Source organism: Nerophis ophidion, linkage group LG14 (assembly GCF_033978795.1).
Source record: "Nerophis ophidion isolate RoL-2023_Sa linkage group LG14, RoL_Noph_v1.0, whole genome shotgun sequence".
In the NCBI taxonomy this organism is placed as follows: Eukaryota; Metazoa; Chordata; class Actinopteri; order Syngnathiformes; family Syngnathidae; genus Nerophis; species Nerophis ophidion.
Window position 1 is genome coordinate 43,486,449 of NC_084624.1, and position 20,332 is coordinate 43,506,780.

Here is a 20,332-nt window from a genome sequence, read left to right on the forward strand (position 1 = left end):
GTACCTTGAAGGTAGAAAAGTGCTATACAAGTACAACCCATTTATCATTGAGAACATATTTAAAATGGTATTTTTGGGATCATTAAAGTTAGCTAATTTTACTTGTTTTGGAAAGTCTTGACAAGCCAAATTTTCTTGTTTTATTGGCAGATAATTTTGCTTAGTTCAAATAAAATACCTCTCATTTTTGTATATTTTTTCATGTTTTTGAACACTGACTTTTTGCAGCGTACATTATTGTGATTGTAAAATGTATTTTATGGTGAACAGCTTGTATGTGGTCGTCTACAAAACTTCTGGTTTTAGTAATAAAACGTGTTACTGAATTTTATACACATCTTGCAGAAATGTTCACTTTTGTATAAAGTTAATACATATAGGTTATATACTTAAGTCTATAAAAGAATGCTTTAAATGGCGGAAAGATATCAAAATTAAAATGTCTAGGTCACACGACTGTAAATAAAACCATAGACACGTGCACTTTTTGTTCAAGAATGTAAACTAATGAATGAATTAAAAGCAACACACTGCAAAAACTGTTCCAAAACAAGAACAAAAGTACAAAAATGAGGGGTATTTTACTTGAACTAAGCAAAATTATCTGCCAATAGAAGAAAATTTAGTTGGTAAATACTTTCCAAAACAAGTAAAATCAGCTAACCTCAGTGAATCCAAATATACCTTAAAATAAGTATATTCTCACTAATAAGTGAACTTTTCTTGGTTTAAAAACAAAAAAAAGAGAGAGACTTCTTAATATGTTGAAAAATATTCTTGAAGTAAATGCTAGTGCCATTATTTTTTAAATATGCGATTATATATATATATATATATATATATATATATATATATATATATATATATATATATATATATATATATATATATATATATATATATATATATATATATATATATACACATACACACTTTTGAACAGAAATAGTTCATGCACATTCAGAAAAATTCAAAAATTAAAATAAAAAGTGTATATATATATATATATATATATATATATACACACACACACACACACACTTTTGAACAGAAATAGTTCATGCATTCAGAAAAATTCAAAAATTAAAATTTTATATATATAATATATATACAGTACACAATTTTGTTGTAATTTTAGAGAATTTTTCTGAATGTGCATGAACTATTTCTGTTCAAAAGTGTGTGTGTGTATATATATATATACACACACACACACACACACACACACACACCAACAGAAATAGTTCATGCACATTCAGAAAAATTCTTCAAAAATTAAAATACAATTATATATAAAATATATATACAGTACACAATTTTATTGTAACTTGAGAATTTTTATGAATGTGCAGAACTATTTCTGTTCAAAGTATATTATATATATATATATATACATACATTAACAAACATCACCACGCCAAGTGCGTGCTCTTTCAATCAATTAGTGTGCATATATACAGCCAAAATGTTTCTAATTGTAATTTTGAAGAATTTATCTCAATGTGCATGAACTATTTCTGTTCAAAATAGTTAGGAATGTCACATTTTAAATGTTTGAATATTAACTGTCAGTTTACTGTACTGTGCCAACTGTACTACTATGAGTACCTGTTTTCTATTGTTTCATTGAAAATAAAACAGCAAAGTCCATTTGGCTGTCATCTGTTTTAATTATGAGACACAATTGTGTCAAAGTCAAGATTTTTTTGTTTCATTCTTGAAATAAATGGATTACTTTAAAAAAGTGGTGCTATACTTGTGAGTGTTGATGACACAACTTTGCAACAGTTGATATTCTAATTCCAAGCATGTTTTACTCAATATAGGTCATCACATCTCAGCAACAAGCTGTAATATCTTACTGACATCATTTAAGACCAAAACCCTTAAAACAAGTAAAACACTCTTAACATAAACTCTGCTTAGTGAGAAGAATGATCTTATCAGACAGAAAATAAGCAAATATCACCCTTATTTGAGGAATTTAACCTCACTTAAATGTTAGTTTTTGCAGTGTAGATAGCACAACAATCGTCCTTACCTCGCTGTCAGCCCGCATGAACACTAAGATGCTGCAGAGCGTGAGGTCAGAGCCAAAGTGTTGACTCCGCCTCATCAATGGACATCTTTGTGCAGCCCACACTTGATTTGAGACTTGAAGTCGGCTATTAGCTGATTGGAATCACAAGGCGCAGACTTGTTATTGAAACATTGTTCCTTCCCCTCCGGCACTACGTAGCACCGTGCTAACAACATCCATAGCGGCAAAACAGCATGGTCTTATCCTCTTAACTTTCTTATGATTATGATTATTTCTCCAAATCCACTTTGCGCAAAGAGGTTTAATTGATTTTGCCATAGTCAGACAACTGAGGATGCAGAGTTAATCCTCCACGCTGCATTTGTTTCTCACTTTTACCAACATGTTTACGGCTCCACGTTGCTCGAATGCAAACACCTGTGTGCAGAGCTGCAAATCAGCAGCACCTGTGTCCAATTAAGGTGTACTTCTTCTCTGATGGGTCCAAGGCAGGAGGACTTAAATACGGACCAGAGTGGACTATTGAAGTTCAACTTTGTGTTCTGCAGGTTTTTGAGATACCAAGATGAAGGCCTCGCAGGTTATTTGCATGACTCTGCTGTGTTCCCTGACCGTCTCAGCTCAGGTGTTGAGACCTGGCAAGTGTCCCGACAATGTCGCCGTGCAGGCCGACTTTAACATCACCAAGGTGAGCTTCGTTGCTGATAACCAATCCAATCCACTTTATTTGTATAGCACATTTAAACAACAAATGTTTCCAAAGTGTTGCACAACAATATTCAAATATTGTCCTAAGCTCCACCAATGACTGAATGAAAACAAAAATTAAATAAAGGTAAATAGGATTAAAAACAATATTAAAGGGTAAAACCAATTACAACTACAAAATACAATCAAAATTTCCCAAAAACGGAGGACCACGCTACTCACGTAGTGTTAAAAGCCAAAGAATAAAAGTGGGTCTTAAGACAAGACTTAAGAGTCCGCAGTGGGAGGCGAGCTTCATTGCTAATATCCAGAGGTGGGTAGAGTAGCCAGAAATTGTACTCAAGTAAGAGTACTGTTACTTTACACTGCAAAAACTGAAATCTAAGCAAGGTGAAATATCTCAAATAAGGGTGATATTTGCTTATTTTCTGTCTAATAAGATAATTCTTCTCACTCAGCAGATTTTATGTTAGTGTTTTACTTGTTTTAAGTGTTTTGGTCCTAAATGATGTCAGTAAGATATTACAGTTTGTTGCCGAGATGTGATGACCTATATTGAGTAAAACATGCTTGAAACTAGAATTTCAAGTGTTGCAAAGCTGTGTCATCAACACTAAAGTATAAAACAACTTTTTTAAAGTATTCATTTCTTACTTCAAGCATTAAAAAAAAAAATCATGATGCCGAGCGCATATCATGATGTCAAGATAATGGCACTAGCATTTACTTAGTTTAAGAATATTTTTCAACATATTGAGCAAAAAGGTCTCATTTTTTCACCAAGATAAGTGCACTTGTTATTAGTGAGAATATACTTATTTTAAGGTACTTTTGGGTTCATTGAGGTTAGCTAATTTTACTTGTTTTGGAAAGTCTTGGTAAGCCGTGATTTCTTGTTCTATTGGCAGATCATTTTGCTCACTTCAAATAAAATACCCCTAATTTTTGTATTTTTTTTCTTGTTTTTGAACACTGGCTTTTTGCAGTGTAGAGATGTATTACTCAAGTAAAAGTAAGGAGTAGTCACCCAAATATTTACTTGAGTAAAATTAAAAAGTATGTTGTGAAAAAACTACTCGGGAATTGAATAACTGATGAGTAACCTGTTCGTTTAATGACGGCAACAAGTAATGCACAAAAACATAAAAATAGCAATGAACAGATTTACAGTCGGGAATATCTCAAGCAACTAAAACAATATATATTAAATAATATATATTTGGTTTTACACTGTATTGAGAAATTTGAAAATTAATTTTACCTTTGCAAGCTCATTATACTATTGGCTAAGTTTTATATTCATAAATGTAAGTTTCTCAATACCCGACCTGTTTTTTGTGCCTTTTTTAAAAACGTTGTACCGATCCGTTGTGGTGAAGAAGGAGCTGAGCCGGAAGGCAAAGCTCTCAATTTACCGGTCGATCTACGTTCCCACCCTCACCTATGGTCATGAGCTTTGGGTTATGACCGAAAGGATAAGATCACGGGTACAAGCGGCCGAAATGAGTTTCCTCCGCCGGGTGGAGGGTCTCTCCCTTAGAGATAGGGTGAGAAGCTCTGCCATCCAAGAGGAGCTCAAAGTAAAGCCTCTGCTCCTCCACATGGAGAGGAGCCAGATGAGGTGGTTCGGGTATCTGGTCAGGATGCCACCCCAACGCCTCCCTAGGGAGTTGTTTAGGGCACGTCCAATCGGTAGGAGGCCACGGGGAAGACCCAGGACACGTTGGGAAGACTGTCTCCCTGCTGGCCTGGGAACGCCTCGGGATCCCCCGGGAAGAGCTGGACGAAGTGGCTGGGGAGAGGGAAGTCTGGGTTTCCCTGCTTAGGCTGTTGCCCCCGTGACCCGACCTCGGATAAGCGGAAGAAGATGGATGGATAAAAAAGATTTAGAACTCTACATTAAAACACTCTACCTCTAACAACCAAAAAGCTGTGAAAACGATGATGCTGTTCCAAATTTAAGTTATTTACTGAGATTGAATGAGCCTATGGCTTTGCACTTTATTTTTTATATATATATATATATATATATATATATATACTTTTTTTTTTTTTTTTTTGCATTCTATTTTAGATACTTTGAATTTACAACCCCCCCCCTGGCGCTGTTTTGTACGGTTTTTATACTGTTTTGTACTTTAATATTTTCAACTGTTTGTAAATGTTGAAATTTATAAAGGTTTATACAAATTATTTTAAAAAGTGTGCAGTTAATCAAGTGACCGCCTGGCTCTTTGATTGGTGAAATGGAGTCTAACGTCACCAGTGACTGCATTTGATTGGTGAAACGCGGGCATGTGATAGATCCTACTTTGAAGGTCTGTCTGACAAACAAAACAAAGCGTTCGTTAATAGATCGATAATCATTAGCGAGCTGAATGTAGATAAAGGGAGCGGAGTAAAAGTAGCGTTTCTTCTCTATAAATATACTCAAGTATGGTGCATTAAAACTACTATTAGAAGTACAATTTATCCCAAAAGTTACTCAAGTAGATGTAACGGAGTAAATGTAGCACGTTACTACCCACCTCTGCTAATATCCAATCCATTTTATTTGTACAGCACATTTAAACAAGTTTCCAAAGTGCTGCACTACAATATTAAACAATATTCAAATATTATCTTTAGCTCCACCAATGACTGAATGAGAACAAAATAAATATAATTTTAAAAACTATTTTAAAGGGTAAAACCAATTAAAACAATAGAAATCAAAATTGCAAAAACAGACCACAAAACTGTGTTAAAAGTGGGTCTTAGACGAGACTGTATTGATACTGTGTCACTAAATACTGCCATCTGCTGGACATTAAAAATCCCCACAGGCAACCTCCGGACCGACTCAACTGACACTGATTTTATGACGTAGTACTTTGGACATTTTACAGAGATGTGTGAAAATGGAAAAAGATGAAGGAAAAAATATTTATTTTTCGTTTTGATATATTTTCTGTAGGACAAGCATGACACAATTGTTAGAAATCCCACTGTTATGTTAAACATGCTTCACTGATAAGAGTATTTGGCAAGCACTTTTTTTGTCCTAATTTCAGCGATCCTTCAACTCACCGTAGTTCGTTTACATCAGGGGTGTCCAAAGTGGGGCCGGAGGCCATTTGCGGCCCGCAACTGTTTACCGGCCCGTCACACATTCTGGAAATGCTATTGTAAAAATATATTGGAATGAGGTGAAATCTATCGAAAAGTTGCAATGTTGACACAAAGCTGCCATGCAGGCTGTTTTTTTTTTTTCTTTTGTCTTTATTTTATTATGTAAAAACCATCTTTACGATGAATTGGTTACCGTGGACTTCAACATGTTGAAAAACTTATTGGGGTGTTACCATTTAGTGGTCAATTGTACAGAATATGTACTGTACTGTGCAATCTACTAATTACAAGTTTCAATTTTTGTTTTTTTGCCATTGCTCCAAAAAAAATGACAAAAATCCATGTTATAATGAATTTTCAAAGCTCCAATTAGTTCAAAAATTTCACTTTAAAATGTTTTGTGGTAAATATAGTATATATTGTGCAGTTGCCATATAAAAACAAGTTTTCTTTGACAAGAGCATAAATCAAACTAAATAATAGTTTAAATGTAAATTTGACATATATATTAAGTTGATCTCGTAACTTAAGTGTTGAAAGTTTTTTTTAAAAATAATACAAATGTATCTTTTAGTGGGGCACCTTTTGGATCCCAAATATATTTAGTGGTATTTTATTTATCTTTTCACTGTGATTACTCAAAAATAATAAAGAATTAAAATCAATGGTGTCCTGCATTATTGATCTTTTAGGGCTCTAATTACTAACTACTGCATATTTCAGTTTTAAAAAAAGATGTTTTTGACAAAGCCATAAAACCTTTTTTTTAATTTTTTTTTTAAGTTGATATAGATTTACTGTAAGCGTTAAATAAAAAATATTCAAAAATTTACTTATTTTTAACATTTTTAATAACTGAGACCCTTTATGGTCCCCGGAACCCCTAAAGATAAGATACATTTTAAAAATCCATATTTTGTTATGGTTTGAAAATGAAAAATATCAAAATGGCCCCCGCATGCTTTAATTTTTCTATGTGTGGCCCTCAGTGGAAAAAGTTTGGACACCCCTGGTTTACATTTACAACTTTCTCCGAGGCTGCCACAGTAAAACACGCTTTATGCCACCCCTTTGTCTCATTTTGGCCACCAAACATTTTTATGCTGTGCGTGAATGCACAAAAGAGAGCTTTGTTGATTTTATTAGTGTTTATGTGGTTAATCTCTGACTGCAAACTAATCCATGCTAACACGCTAATTAGGCCTGCTGTATGTACATATTGCATCATTATGCCTCGTTTGTTGGTATATTTGAGCTCATTGAACACACGACAATTTATGTGTAATATCGACTGCATTTCTCAGTTTGTCATGTTGTTCCAGACCACAGTAAACGTTACCCAGCTTGCAAAGATTGTAATGAATCCATTAGAAGACAACCTGCCGTTTCCTCAAACTTAAACGCACAAATCTATACTTTTGGTTATCACATCCTGTGAGAAGCTTCCATTTTACTAATGATTGCCAATCGTGTAAAAGTCTGTAGTTAAAATACAAAAATGATGTCAATGTAGATTTGTCAGCCTTTGATAGTAGGCTAATATAGACACTTACGTCATGTTTCCTTCATTATAACACTAATTAGGCTTAAATTTTTTTGCAGCTCCAGATTTGTTTTTTTGGTCCAATATGGTCTTTCATCACTTTGGGTTGCCGACCCCTGACCTAGTATTTTCAATAATATAAATCAAGTCATTGTATTTCATTTTAGGTTTATTTCATATCCATTTAAATACAAATGTTTATCGTTTTGTAGATACAGTCAAATAATGTAACATGGAAATCTAAGAGAATGTTTTAAATGAGGATGCTGTTTTTTTTTTTACACTTTTATTCAAAAACCAGTTTTTCCAACATATTAAATTTTAGACTATTTCTCTTAGTTATTTCGCTGCGGAAATATTACTTTTTGCCTGAGGCTGCTCCATGATCTCCGAAAAATTACGTACGACCGACAGAAGTGTGGCGATTCTGTTTGCATCTCGTTGACGGATATGCATCCTTTTTATGAACAGTTCGACACAGTTCACGTATCGGTCACGTGACCGAAACAGCTTATGATCGGTTACGTGACTTTCTAAAAGCGGTACAAGGAAAAAAAATATTTTCAAGGTAAAGTACACAGGGTTTTGCTCTGTTTTCGATGAACTGGTGTTGCCAGACCCATCGCTACTAAAAAAAAAAAAAGAAATTTTAATTTTCCTGAAGGAATCAATAAAGTACTATCTACTAATATCCAATCCACTTTACTTGTATAGCACATTTAAACAGTTTCTAAAGTGCTGCACTACAATATTAAAAACATTCAAATATTATCCTTAGCTACACCAATGACTGAATAACAAAAAATAAGTGATTTAAAAACTATTTTTAAAGGTGTAAAACCAATGCAAACAAATAGAAATCAACATTTTTAAACAGAGAACCACACAACTCATGTAGTGTTAAAAGCCAAAGAATATAAGTGGGTCTTTAAGACTTAAGTCCACTATGGGAGCAGTTGAAACATGGAGGGGTAGAGTGTTCCAGAGCTTAGGGCCCTCTGTGATCAGCTCTGTCTCCCCTGGTTTTAAGTCTGGTGTTGGGGACCTGGAGCTGGCTTTTGGACGTCAGAGTGCGCAGGAGTGTAATTTTGGATGAGGTCCGAGCTATGAGGTGCCAATCCATGTAAAGCAGGGGTGTCTAAAGTGCGGCCCACGAGTAATTTTTTAACTGCCCTAAGCACATTCTAAAAATACGATTTAAAAAAAAAAAAAATAATAATAATAATAATAATAATAAAATAATAATAAATAAAATAAAAAAAATTGGTAAAGAGCAAACAGGTGAAATGTGACAAGAAAATGTTGCAATGTTTACTCTAACACAAAGCTGCCATGTTATCTTTGAAAAAAAAAAATTTTTTTTTATCAAAATCAATGTCACATTAAATACTCTACTTTGAGATATTTTTGGGGGGAAATGTTGCATGTTTTATTTGCCATATAAAAAAGCATTTTTTTTTTGTCAAAAGAAGGGCCTAATAACAAACAAGTTATAATTGACAGATGGATCTGATCTCAAGACGATTGAAGTCAACAGTAAAAAAAAAATTGAGATCCCAAATTTTTTTTTTTTTTTTTTTTTTTTTTTTTTGTCATTTCTAAAAAAAATAACAAATTGAAATCAATGTTGTGTTGACATTTTTAAGGCTCCATTTCTATAATCTTAAATATTCCACTTTAAAAATGTATCGGGGGAAACTATTGCATTTTTTTTTTTCCATAACAAAACAAGATTTTCTTTGACAAAAAGGGCATACAACTTAAATCTTTAAAAATGTTATATTGACAGATAAACCTAATGTTGAACTAGCGATTTAAACCTTGAATAACAATACGACACATTTTAAATATTTTTTTTTCAACAAAATCGTTTGGGGTCCCTGGGATCAAGCCTGAGTGGAGGCCTAAATGTATATTTTTACACATATATTGTATTGGTTTTTGAAATAAAAAAATATCAAAATGGCGCCTGCTTGCGTTTTTTTTCAGTGGAAAAATGTGGACACCCCTGATGTAAAGCTTTAAAAGTATACAGCAATATTTTTAAAATCTATTCTAAAATTAACAGGGAGCCAGTGCAAAAGTCTGAAGAATTGGGGTTATATGCTGGCGTCTCCTGGACTAACTGCAACCGTCAGAGCTTTTTGGATAATGCCAGCATAAAGTGCACTGCAGTAGTCCGGGTCACTTGAAATAAAAGGATGCACAACTTGTTCAAAAAAGGTTAAAAGAAACTGTTACCTTTTTGCTATTGATTGAAACTTATTAGTAGATATTCCATACAATTGACCACTAAATGGTGACACATAAATAAGTTTTTCAACTTAGAGAGACAAAGATGATAACACTTTTTTAAAACGGCATCGACTTGTCAAGTTTAAAAATCGCTGTCTATAGTGACGCCAAGGCTGGCGACTTTGGGACGCACAATTTTGCAATGGTCCCAAGTCAGTGAGGGCTAAAATTTCCTATTAAATTCTGGGCTAACCAAGACTTTACGTCGCATAGACTGTTGCAAATTGTCGTCATTACAATGGCTTTGAAGAAACACTAACATTTCACTTCGTTTTTTTTTTCCTGCAGTACACTGGTAAGTGGTATGACATCAAGAGGCTACCGGCGGTCTTCCAGAACGGCGAGTGTGCTACTGCCCTCTACACCTTAAAAAGTCCTGGAGTCATTGGCGTCTTAAACAGTGAGCTGCTGTGAGTACACACTGCAAAAAGTCAGTGTTCAAAAACAAAATAAAAAAATGAGGGGTATTTTACTTGAACTAAGCAAAATGATCTGCCAATAGAACAGGAAAATTTGGCTTGTCAAGACTTTCCAAAACATGTAAAATTAGCTAGCCTCAACCAACCCAAAATACCTTAAAATAAGTATATTGTCACTAAGTGCACTTTTCTTGGTTAAAGACTTTTGCTCAATATGTTAAAATATTCTTAAATTAAGTAAATGCAATTGCCATTATCTTGACATAATGATATGCATACAAGTTTGTTTTTTTCATGCTTGAAGTAAGAAATTAGATTAGATAGTACTTTATTTATTCCGTCAGGAGAGTTCCTTCAGGAAAATTACAATTTTCAGCACAATCCCATTCAAGATCAGACAAACATTACAGGGAGACAGAACAGGATCGCTGACGGGTCTGCCGGCTTCCAGCGCCCCTTACAAAAAAGATGACATACAGGTAAACATGGGGGGCGGGGGGAAGAAAAGAATAGATTCAAATAAAATTTAAAAAAATCGGTCTTAGCCTGGGCCCTGGAGTGGGGGTGCAGACTGAGGCCAAGGGAAAAAAAAAATAAAAAATGATGATTTTAAAAAAGTAGTTTTATACTTAAGTGTTGATGACACAGCTTTGCAACAGTTGATATTCTAGTTTCAAACATGTTTTACTCAATATAGGTCATCACATCTCAGCAACAAGCTGTAATATCTTACTGACATCATTTAGGACCAAAACACTCTAATATAAAATCTGCTTAGTGAGAGGAACGATCTTATCGGACAGAAAATAAGCAAATATCACCCTTGAGATATTTCAGATTTTGCAGTGCACTAACATCCTTTTTTTTTGATTGAAACTATTAGTACAGGACATACTCCATACTATTACCGTAACCCCAAAATGGTAACACACAAATAACTTTAAACTTGTTTAAGTCGAGGGCCGTGTTAATTCATGGTACAAATATATACTATCAGCATAATATAGTCATCACACAAGTTAATCATCAGAGTATATAAATTAAATTATTTACATTATTTACAATCCAGGGGGAGGGATGTTTGGTTGCTATCAGCATACTTCAGTCATCAATTATATCATCTGAGAAATGGACATTGAAACAGTGTAGGTCTGACTTGGTAGGGGGTGTATATTATAGCCCGGAAGAGTCGGGGATGCACGGGATTCTGGGTATTATGTTGTGTAACGGTGAGGATGTTCACCCAAAGTGTTTGTCATTCTTTTTTGTTGTGGGTTCAGTGTGGCACATATTTTATAAACAGTGTTAAAGTTGTTTATACTATGTCTTTCAGCCGCTCACTCTCTACAGAAGCCAAATACAACATGTGGCCAGACTGGCATGCTGTTGGTACAGGTTGTAGAGGACGCTAAAGGCAGTGCCTCCACGGTGCCCCTGTAAAATTGTAGTTTGGGTGAATTCGTGAGAATGATTACCATTGGCGGGGCACTGAAATTTGGGAGTCAACCAGGAAAAATCGAGGGTATAAAATTATGGCGCTGTAAATCGCTATTAATATAAAACTCGCAGGGCACACCATCCATCCATCTTCTTCCACTTATCCGAGGTCGGGTCAAGGGGGCAACAACCTAAGCAGGGAAACCCAGACTTCCCTCTCCCCAGCCACTTCGTCTAGCTCTTCCCGGGGGATCCCAAGGTGTTCCCAGGCCAGCCGGGAGACATAGTCTTCCCAACGTGTCCTGGGTCTTCCCCGTGGCCTCCTACCGGTTGGAGGCGTTCGGGTGGCATCCTGACCAGATGCCCGAACCACCTCATCTGGCTCCTCTTGATGTGAAGGAGCAGCGGCTTTACTTTGAGTTCCTCCCGGATGGCAGAGCTTCTCACCCTATCTCTAAGGGAGAGACCCGCCACACGGCGGAGGAAACTCATTTCGGCCGCTTGTACCCGTGATCTTATCCTTTCAGTCATGACCATAGGTGAGGATGGGAACGTAGATCGACAGGTAAATTGAGAGCTTTGCCTTCCGGCTCAGCTCCTTCTTCACCACAACGGATCGGTACAACGTCCGCATTACTGAAGACGCCGCACCGATCCGCCTGTCCATCTCACGATCCACTCTTCCCTCACTTGTGAACAAGACTCCTAGGTACTTGAACTCCTCCACTTGGGGCAGGGTCTCCTCCCCACCCGGAGATGGCACTTCACCCTTTTCCGGGCGAGAACTATGGACTCGGACTTGGAGGTGCTGATTCTCATTCCGGTCGCTTCACACTCGGCTGCAAACCGATCCACTGAGAGCTGAAGATCCCGGTCAGATGAAGCCATCAGGACCACATCTGCAAAAAGCAGGCCACACAAACATTAAATTTTGATATTAAGGTGCGGGCCGCAATTTGCCTGCGGGCCATTTGTTTGAGACCCCTGCATAAGAACTTGCTAATGTGGCTATAGCTAGCAAACTCAAATGTCACATTTTCACAACTTTAATTAGCCATGTTTAGAATTTTAAATAAAACCGCTAAAGAACAATCGTAGCTTCTGAATAAGTGGCATTTGCTTTATATCTTAATGTCTAATAACTGGCCATCTGCTCAGTGGCCTTGTGGTTAAAGTCCGCCCTGAGATGGGTAGGTCGTGAGTTATAGTCATACCAAAGACTATAAAAATGAGAGCCATTACCTCATACTTGCCAACCCTCCCAGATTTTCCGGGAGACTCCCAAAATTCAGCGCCTCTCCCGAAAACGGACACATTTTCTCCCGAAGTTCAGGCAGAGCTGGACGCCACGCCTCCTCCAGCTCCATGTGGACCAGAGTGATATGTCGACAGCCTATTTTCACGTCCGCTTTCCCACAATATAAACAGAGTGCCTGCCCAATGACGTTATAACTGTAGAATGATCAAGGGCGAGTTCTTGGTTTCTTATGTGGGTTTATTGTTAGGCAGTTTCATTAACGTCCTCCCAGCGCAGTAACTAACACAACAGCAGTCATGTTTTCGTCTGCCGTAAACAGCAATGTTGTGACACTCTTAAACAGGACAATACTGCCATCTACTGTGCTTGCATATGTGACAATAACATCTACGGCTTTTAGAGCAGTGGTTCTCAACCTTTTTTCAGAGATGTACCCCTGTGAACATTTTTTTAAAGTACCCCCTAATCAGAGGTACTTTAAAAAATTAAGTAAAATACAACACATCAGTTTCTGATTTTTTTAAATTATATAACAGTGCAAAATATTGCTCATTTGTAGTGTTTTTTTTCTTGAAATATTTGGAAAAAATATATAAAAGTAACTAAACTTGTTGAAAAATAAACAAGTGATTCAATTATAAAGATTTCTACACATACTGTGATGAGGTGGTAACCTGTCCAGGGTGTACCACACCTTCCGCCCAATTGTGGCTGAGATAAACACCAGCAACCCCAAAGGGAATAAGCGGTAGAAAATGAATGAATGGATGGATAGCTGTAAATATACTCCTCCCCTCCTAACCACGCCCCCCACCTCCTGAAATCTGATGTCTCAAGGTTGGCAAGTATGCATTACCTCACCTGCTTGGCACTCAGCATCAAGGGTTGGAATTGGGGGTTTAAATCCCCAAAAATGATTCCAAAGTGCAGCAACCCCTGCTGCTCACTGCTCCCCTCACCTCACTCAAGGGGATGGGTCAAATGTAGACACCATTTCACCACACCTAGTGGGTGTGACAATCATTGGTACTTTAACTTAATATAGTATAATTATTGCCTACGTCAGAGAGCAGATTTGGATGATGTATAAAGTAGTCACCACTACGTTCCATCTCTATTTCGAGGGGGTTATTCAAAGGATGAAGGGCTGAGGGCGAGAAGTAGTTTTGGGCATATAATGGCCTACATTCCTTTTGAATCCTTACTGACATTGAACTGTTTTGGGTCTCAAACCCCAGTTTGGAAACCTAGTTTATGCAATCAGAGGCAAAAAGCATGACTCAACTTTGGTACTGTAACTTTTTTTTTTTAAACTTTAAACACATTGCTGTCAGGGCAGCTACTATTAAATGGTGCACAGAGCAGATGTCTAATCAGAGGACTGACAGTCTACAATAGGAAGTGAGGTTGCATATAAACCAAACGTGCAACACTCAAACCTTTTTAAATACGTTTATTTGTAAACATCTAAGCCGGAACATGTTTTTTGTGCCAAAGTATATATTTTTATTTTTAATGAAGTGTCTAATTCAGGAGTCACCAAAGCGGTGCCCGCGGGCACCAGGTCGCCCGTAAGGACCAGATGAGTCGCCCGCTGGCCTGTTCTAAAAATAGCTCAAATAGCAGCACTTACCAGTGAGCTGCCTCTATTTTTTTTTTAAATTGTATTTATCTACTAGCAAGCTGGTGTTACTTTCCATCCATCCATTTTCTGCCGCTTATTCCCGTTCGGGGGGGCGCTGGCGCCTATCTCAGCTACAATCGGGCGGAAGGCGGGGTACACCCTGGACAAGTCGCCACCTTATCGCAGGGCCAACACAGACAACATTCACATTCACACACTAGGGACCATTTAGTGTTGCCAATCAACCTATCCCCAGGTGCATGTCTTTGGAAGTGGGAGGAAGCCGGAGTACCCGGAGGGAACCCACGCATTCACGGGGAGAACATGCAAACTCCACACAGAAAGATCCCGAGCCTGGATTTGAACCCAGGACTGAAGGAACTTCGTATTGTGAGGCAGACGCACTAACCCCTCTGCCACCGTGAAACCTGGTCTTGCTTTGCTCGTCATTTTTAATTCTGAGAGACAAAACTCAAATAGAATTTGAAAATATTTTAAAGACTTGGTCTTCACTTTTTTTAAATCATTTATTTTTTTACTTTGCTTATAACTTTCAGACTATTTTAGAGGAAAAAATACAACCTTAAAAATGATTTTAGGATTTTTAAACACATATTTACCTTTTTAAATTCCTTCCTCTTTCCTTACAATTTAAATCAATGTTCAAGTAATTTTTTTTATTGTAAAGAATATTAAATACATTTTAATTTAATTTTAGCTTCTGTTTTTTCGACAAAGAATATTTGAAATATTTCTTCAAACTTCGAAATTCAGAATTATTCTGGCAAATCTGTAGAATCAAATTTAAATCTTATTTCAAAGTCTTTTGAATGTCTTTTTAAAATTTTGTTCAGGAACATCTAGAAGAAATGATTTGTTTTTGTTAGAAATATCGCTTGGTCCAATTTGTTATATATTCTAACAAAGTGCAGATTGGGTTTTAACATGTTTAAAACTTGTCATTAAAATTAATCTTAATCAGGAAAAATTACTAATGATGATCCATAAATTATTTTTATTTTTTTCAAACAGATTCGAATTGGCTAGTTTTTCTAAAATTTTCGGTTGAGTTTTAAGGAGTCGAAATGGAAGAAACTGTTTCAAGATGTAATTTTAATTTTTTTTGTTTTCTCCTCTTTTTTAAACTGTTAGTTGTTTTTTTTCATCTTTATATTCTCTACAAAAAACCTTCCGTAAAAGGAAATGTACGACGGAATGATAGACAGAAATACCCATTTTTTTAGATGTATAGATTTACTTATTAAAGGTAAATTGAGCAAATTGGCTATTTCTGGCCATTTTATTTGTGTATCAAACTGGTAGCCCTTCACATTAATCAGTACCCAAGAAGTAGCTGTTGGTTGGTGACCCCTGGTCTAATTCTTCTCCCTGTAGTGCCGATGGTTCCATTCATACAGTCAATGGCTCAGTTTGGCAGACGGATCCTGAAGAACCTGCCAAGATGGAAGTCTTTTTCTCTGAAAGTATGTTTCACATTTTCTTGTTTTGTTTTACCAAAAAACTGACTTTTCAACTCTTTTTAGTGGCATTTCCTGGCAAATACTGGGTGCTGTCCACAGACTACGTCAGTCACGCTGTGGTCTACAGCTGCCAAGACCTGGGCCAGGTCCACGAACTGCTGGCCTGGATCTTGAGCAGGAAGCCCACTCTGAGCAAAAGCAAGCTGGAGAGATTGCACGGCATTCTATCCGCCGTTGATGTCCACGTGCACCAAATGATCGTCAGCAACCAAGACCCCGTCTATTGCAGCGCTAAGCACTACTAGCGTGTTCCGACATCAATAAAGCATTGAATACACATTTAATTATATTTGCTTTTATTGGTTCAAGTGGAACATTTTAAGTTTTCTTGTATCCGACAAGTTGGGTCATTGGTTCATGGCCTTGCAGTAAACCTCATCCTGATTGGTGCTGAGCAACTTGTCCACTCTGACGCCGATAGACATCAAAGTGCTTTGCAGCTCCTCCAGAGTCTCCTCGGCTATGGTGGGCCTCCTGCTCAGGATCCAAGCAGAGTCCACGTGGGCCACACCGAAATCAGTGCAGCTGTAGACCAAAGCGTAGTTGCTGTAGTCTGATGCCAGGACCCAGTAAGGCCCAGGGGGTGTATCTGTTGGGGTAGGGGGGAGAAATGGGTCAGAAACCTGTTGAACCAAAGCTTCTGTATGGAATGTTGTGTATTAAACTAACCCTCAAAGAAGGACACTTGCAGCTTGGCAGGCTCAGAGGGGTCTTTAGCCGTGGCGGACCCGGTTATTGAGCTGATGCGTCCGTCAGCACTGTGGACCCAAAGAGTGTTGTCATAGAGCAAAGTGACTCTCTTCAGTAGGTACACCTGCACACTCGTATGAAGTTACAGATAAGGGTTTGGGTTGTTTATACTGGAAAGTCGGAATAACAGTGTTTCGAGTCGGACGTTTCTCAATTTTGAAGAAATTTCAAAGTTTGAGCATACATTGGCAATCCTTTCAAACGGGCGAATTCCGAAACGAACTGCAGAAGTAGCCAAATTTTAGGGCTGGAGACACAAACCACTTAACAAATTAGACCGGTTTCTTTACTTCCAGTCTTCTAAAAATCATTCTCTAACACTTCTTCTCGTAATGAAGTTACAGATAAGGGTTTGGGTTGTTTATACTGGAAAGTCGGAATAACTGTTCAGAGTCGGACGTTTCTCAATTTTGAAGAAATTTTAAAGCCTTGAGCTTATATTGGCAATCCTTTCAAACGGGCGAATTCCGAAACGAACTGCAGAAGTCGCCTATTTTTAGGGCTGGAGACACAAACCACTTAACAAATTAAACCGGTTTCTTTACTTCCAGTCTTCTAAAAATCATTCTCTAACACTTCTTCTCGTATGAAGTTACAGATAAGGGTTTGGGTTGTTTATACTGGAAAGTCGGAATAACAGTGTTCCGAGTCGGACGTTTCTCAATTTTGAAGAAATGTCAAAGTTTGAGCATATATTGGCAATCCTTTCAAACGGGCGAATTCTGAAACGAACTGCAGAAGTAGCCAATTTTTAGGACTGGAGACACAAACCACTATACAAATTAGACCGGTTTCTTTACTTCCAGTCTTCTAAAAATCATTCTCTAACACTTCTTCTGCAGGCGAGCTACTTTTCAAATGAGCAAATTGAGGGGATCTACCTTATTCATATACCATATTTCCTTGAATTGCCGCCGGGTACATAGTATGCGCCTGCCTTGAATAACTGCCGGGTCAAACTTGTTTTGCAAAATAATTAGCGCATGCTTTGTATTAACGCCGGGTCAAACTCGTTTTGCAAAATATTATTAGCGCATGTCTAGAATTTCCACCGGGTCAAGCTCGTTTCGCCAAATTAGCATATGCCTAGAATTACCGCCGGGTCAAACTCGTCACGCCACGAGTGACACTCCACCTGTCATTTTCAAAATGTAGGTTGATTTCAATCATTTGAAATCTCAAAGGAAAGATTAAGAGCTATTCAGTAGGATTTAAGGTTCTAACTATTGAATAAGCTAAAAAGAACAGTAAGCAGCTATGTTTTATTAATATACCGTAGCTGCGTGTGTCAAATATGAGTCATTAAATGACTCCCTCCCCCTGGTGGTAGAGGGTGCTAGTGATCCTTCTTGCGACTACTCTGCTGCAGAAGTGACAAGCAACATGAGTGAGCAGCGATCGTTTATTTTTTCCTCTCGCTTGCACTTTTAACATGGAGGATTACATATCTAAAATATAGTTTTCTAAACTGGACTTTCAATCGAAGCAGGAGGTGATAAAGATCTGCATCAAGACAGAAACATTTAAAACTGAAGAAAGATAAGTAAGACTTCTGTAAACAAGTTATTTATATTTTTGATCAGAAGGAGCTGCGCATGGACTTCATTTATAAGTAAAAGTAAGACCATAAAGTTTTTTTAATTGTGCTTTTCATGATGGTATCCTTACATCACACTCAAATTTATAAGCGCAGGCCTAAATTTACCGCATGCTTTTGGTAAGTGCCGGAGTGACAAGAGGTTTTAAAATAATTAGCGCATGCTTGCCTTTACCGCATGCTTTTGGTAAACGGTATGAAACTCTGACTAAAAAGAGAGACGCGGGAGCTGAACCTTAGAGCGTAGGGCGAGACTGTGACTAAGTGTTCAGCACCATGCGTTCTCCTCATGAGCTAAATTGAACTATGTCTCTGCTTGTCTGATTAATAGATGTCATCAGTGTTTGAACCTGGCAGGGTGTTACAGTTTAGCGGTCAATTGTACTGTACTGTGCAATCTGCTCATAAAAGTTTTAATCAATCAATGGTACTCGCCGCCACACTCACAGTAGCTCGCTGTTGAGGACCCCGACAACTCCAGGGCTCTTCAGGCTGTAGGCGGCGGTGCAACACTGTCCTTTCTGGAAGGACTGAGGCAGCCTCTGGATTTCGTACCACTTCCCCAGATACTGTCAACGCAAATTCAATCCGCAAACCTCATTCGTTCACGTTCGTCTTAAAAGAGAGCCGGCTCCGTCTCACCCTGGCAGTGTCGAAGTTCTCCTGGACCGTGGGTTTGGGGCATCTTCCCGGCATGACCACCTGAGCGTTTACCGCCAGGACGGACAGCAACATCAAGGAAATGACCTGCGTGGCAGCCATTTTTTTTTCTCGAAAAACCTGTACAGTGGAAAATGTCGGTAGTCATTCAGTTTTAAAATGGCATTGTTTTCACCCTCACCTGTTGGCGGTAGTATTGGTAGTGAAATTCAGGTTTGATGCTGTGTGTTTTTATACATTAGCGGCGCCTCTTATTTACTCCGAAGGCTACCTTATCAGGGAGCGTGGGAAATGTTGCACGTGTGTTGTTTTGTAACTCGCATGATGCTGTTTTCTACAAGTATATCTAGATCATTGCAATCCAGCAACAATTTTGGTTTTAGTTTAGTTTCTTCAGTCAGTGGTCAACAAAATAAACAGTTTTACATAAACAATTGAAAATGTTGCAGACCAAATGGATTAAACCAATTAAAAAACTCATTCCGGTGTTACCATTCAGTGGTCAATTGTACGGAATATGTACTGAACTGTGCAATCTACTAACCCCGTTTCCATATGAGTTGGGAAATTGTGTTAGATGTACATATAAACGTAATACAGGGATTAGCAAATCATTTACAACCCGTATTCAGTTGAATGCACTACAAAGACAACATATTTGATGTTCAAACTCATGACCTTTATATTTTTTGGGCAAATTAATTTAGAAGTAGTTGGGAAAGGGCATGTTCACCACTGTGTTACATCCCTTCCATCCATCCATTTTCTACCGCTTATTCCCTTTTGGGGTGGCGGGGGGCGCTGGCGCCTATCTCAGCTACAATCGGGCGGAAGGCGGGGTACACCCTGGACAAGTCGCCACCTCATCGCAGGGCCAACACAGATAGACAGACAACATTCACACTCACATTCACACACAAGGGCCAATTTAGTGTTGCCAATCAACCTATCCCCAGGTGCATGTCTTTGGAAGTGGGAGGAAGCCGGAGTACCCGGAGGGAACCCACGCATTCACGGGGAGAACATGCAAACTCCACACAGAAAGATCCCGAGCCTGGATTTGAACCCAGGACTGCAGGACCTTTGTATTGTGAGGCAGACGCACTAACCCCTCTGCCACCGTGAAGCCGGTTGGGAAATTGTGTTAGATGTAAATATAAACGGAATACAGGGATTTGCAAATCCTTTTCAACCCATATTCAGTTGAATGCACTACAAAGACAACATATTTGATGTTCAAACTCATGACCTTTATATTTTTTTGGCAAATTAATTTAGAAGTAGTTGGGAAAGGGCATGTTCACCACTGTGTTACATCACGTTTTCTTTTAACAACACTCAAACGTTT

At 37.8% G+C, this 20,332-nt stretch overlaps 2 protein-coding genes across 2 annotated transcripts; one reads left to right on the plus strand and one right to left on the minus strand.

Annotated features, from left to right (window-relative positions):
• Positions 1-2,541: 2,541 nt before the first annotated feature.
• LOC133568711 (apolipoprotein D-like) lies at positions 2,542-16,261 on the plus strand. The gene is made up of 4 exons (XM_061920812.1): positions 2,542-2,729; positions 9,987-10,108; positions 15,832-15,920; positions 15,981-16,261. Exons 1-4 carry the CDS (start codon positions 2,607-2,609, stop codon positions 16,220-16,222), a joined length of 576 nt encoding a protein of 191 aa, XP_061776796.1. The 5' UTR covers positions 2,542-2,606; the 3' UTR covers positions 16,223-16,261.
• Positions 16,257-19,267, minus strand: LOC133568712 (apolipoprotein D-like). Its single transcript, XM_061920813.1, has 5 exons — positions 19,166-19,267; positions 18,967-19,104; positions 18,772-18,893; positions 16,647-16,735; positions 16,257-16,566 (listed from the first exon to the last, which is right to left on the minus strand). The coding sequence occupies exons 2-5, from the start codon at positions 19,084-19,086 to the stop codon at positions 16,325-16,327; spliced, it is 573 nt and encodes a 190-aa protein (XP_061776797.1). The 5' UTR covers positions 19,087-19,104; positions 19,166-19,267; the 3' UTR covers positions 16,257-16,324.
• Positions 19,268-20,332: the final 1,065 nt, after the last annotated feature.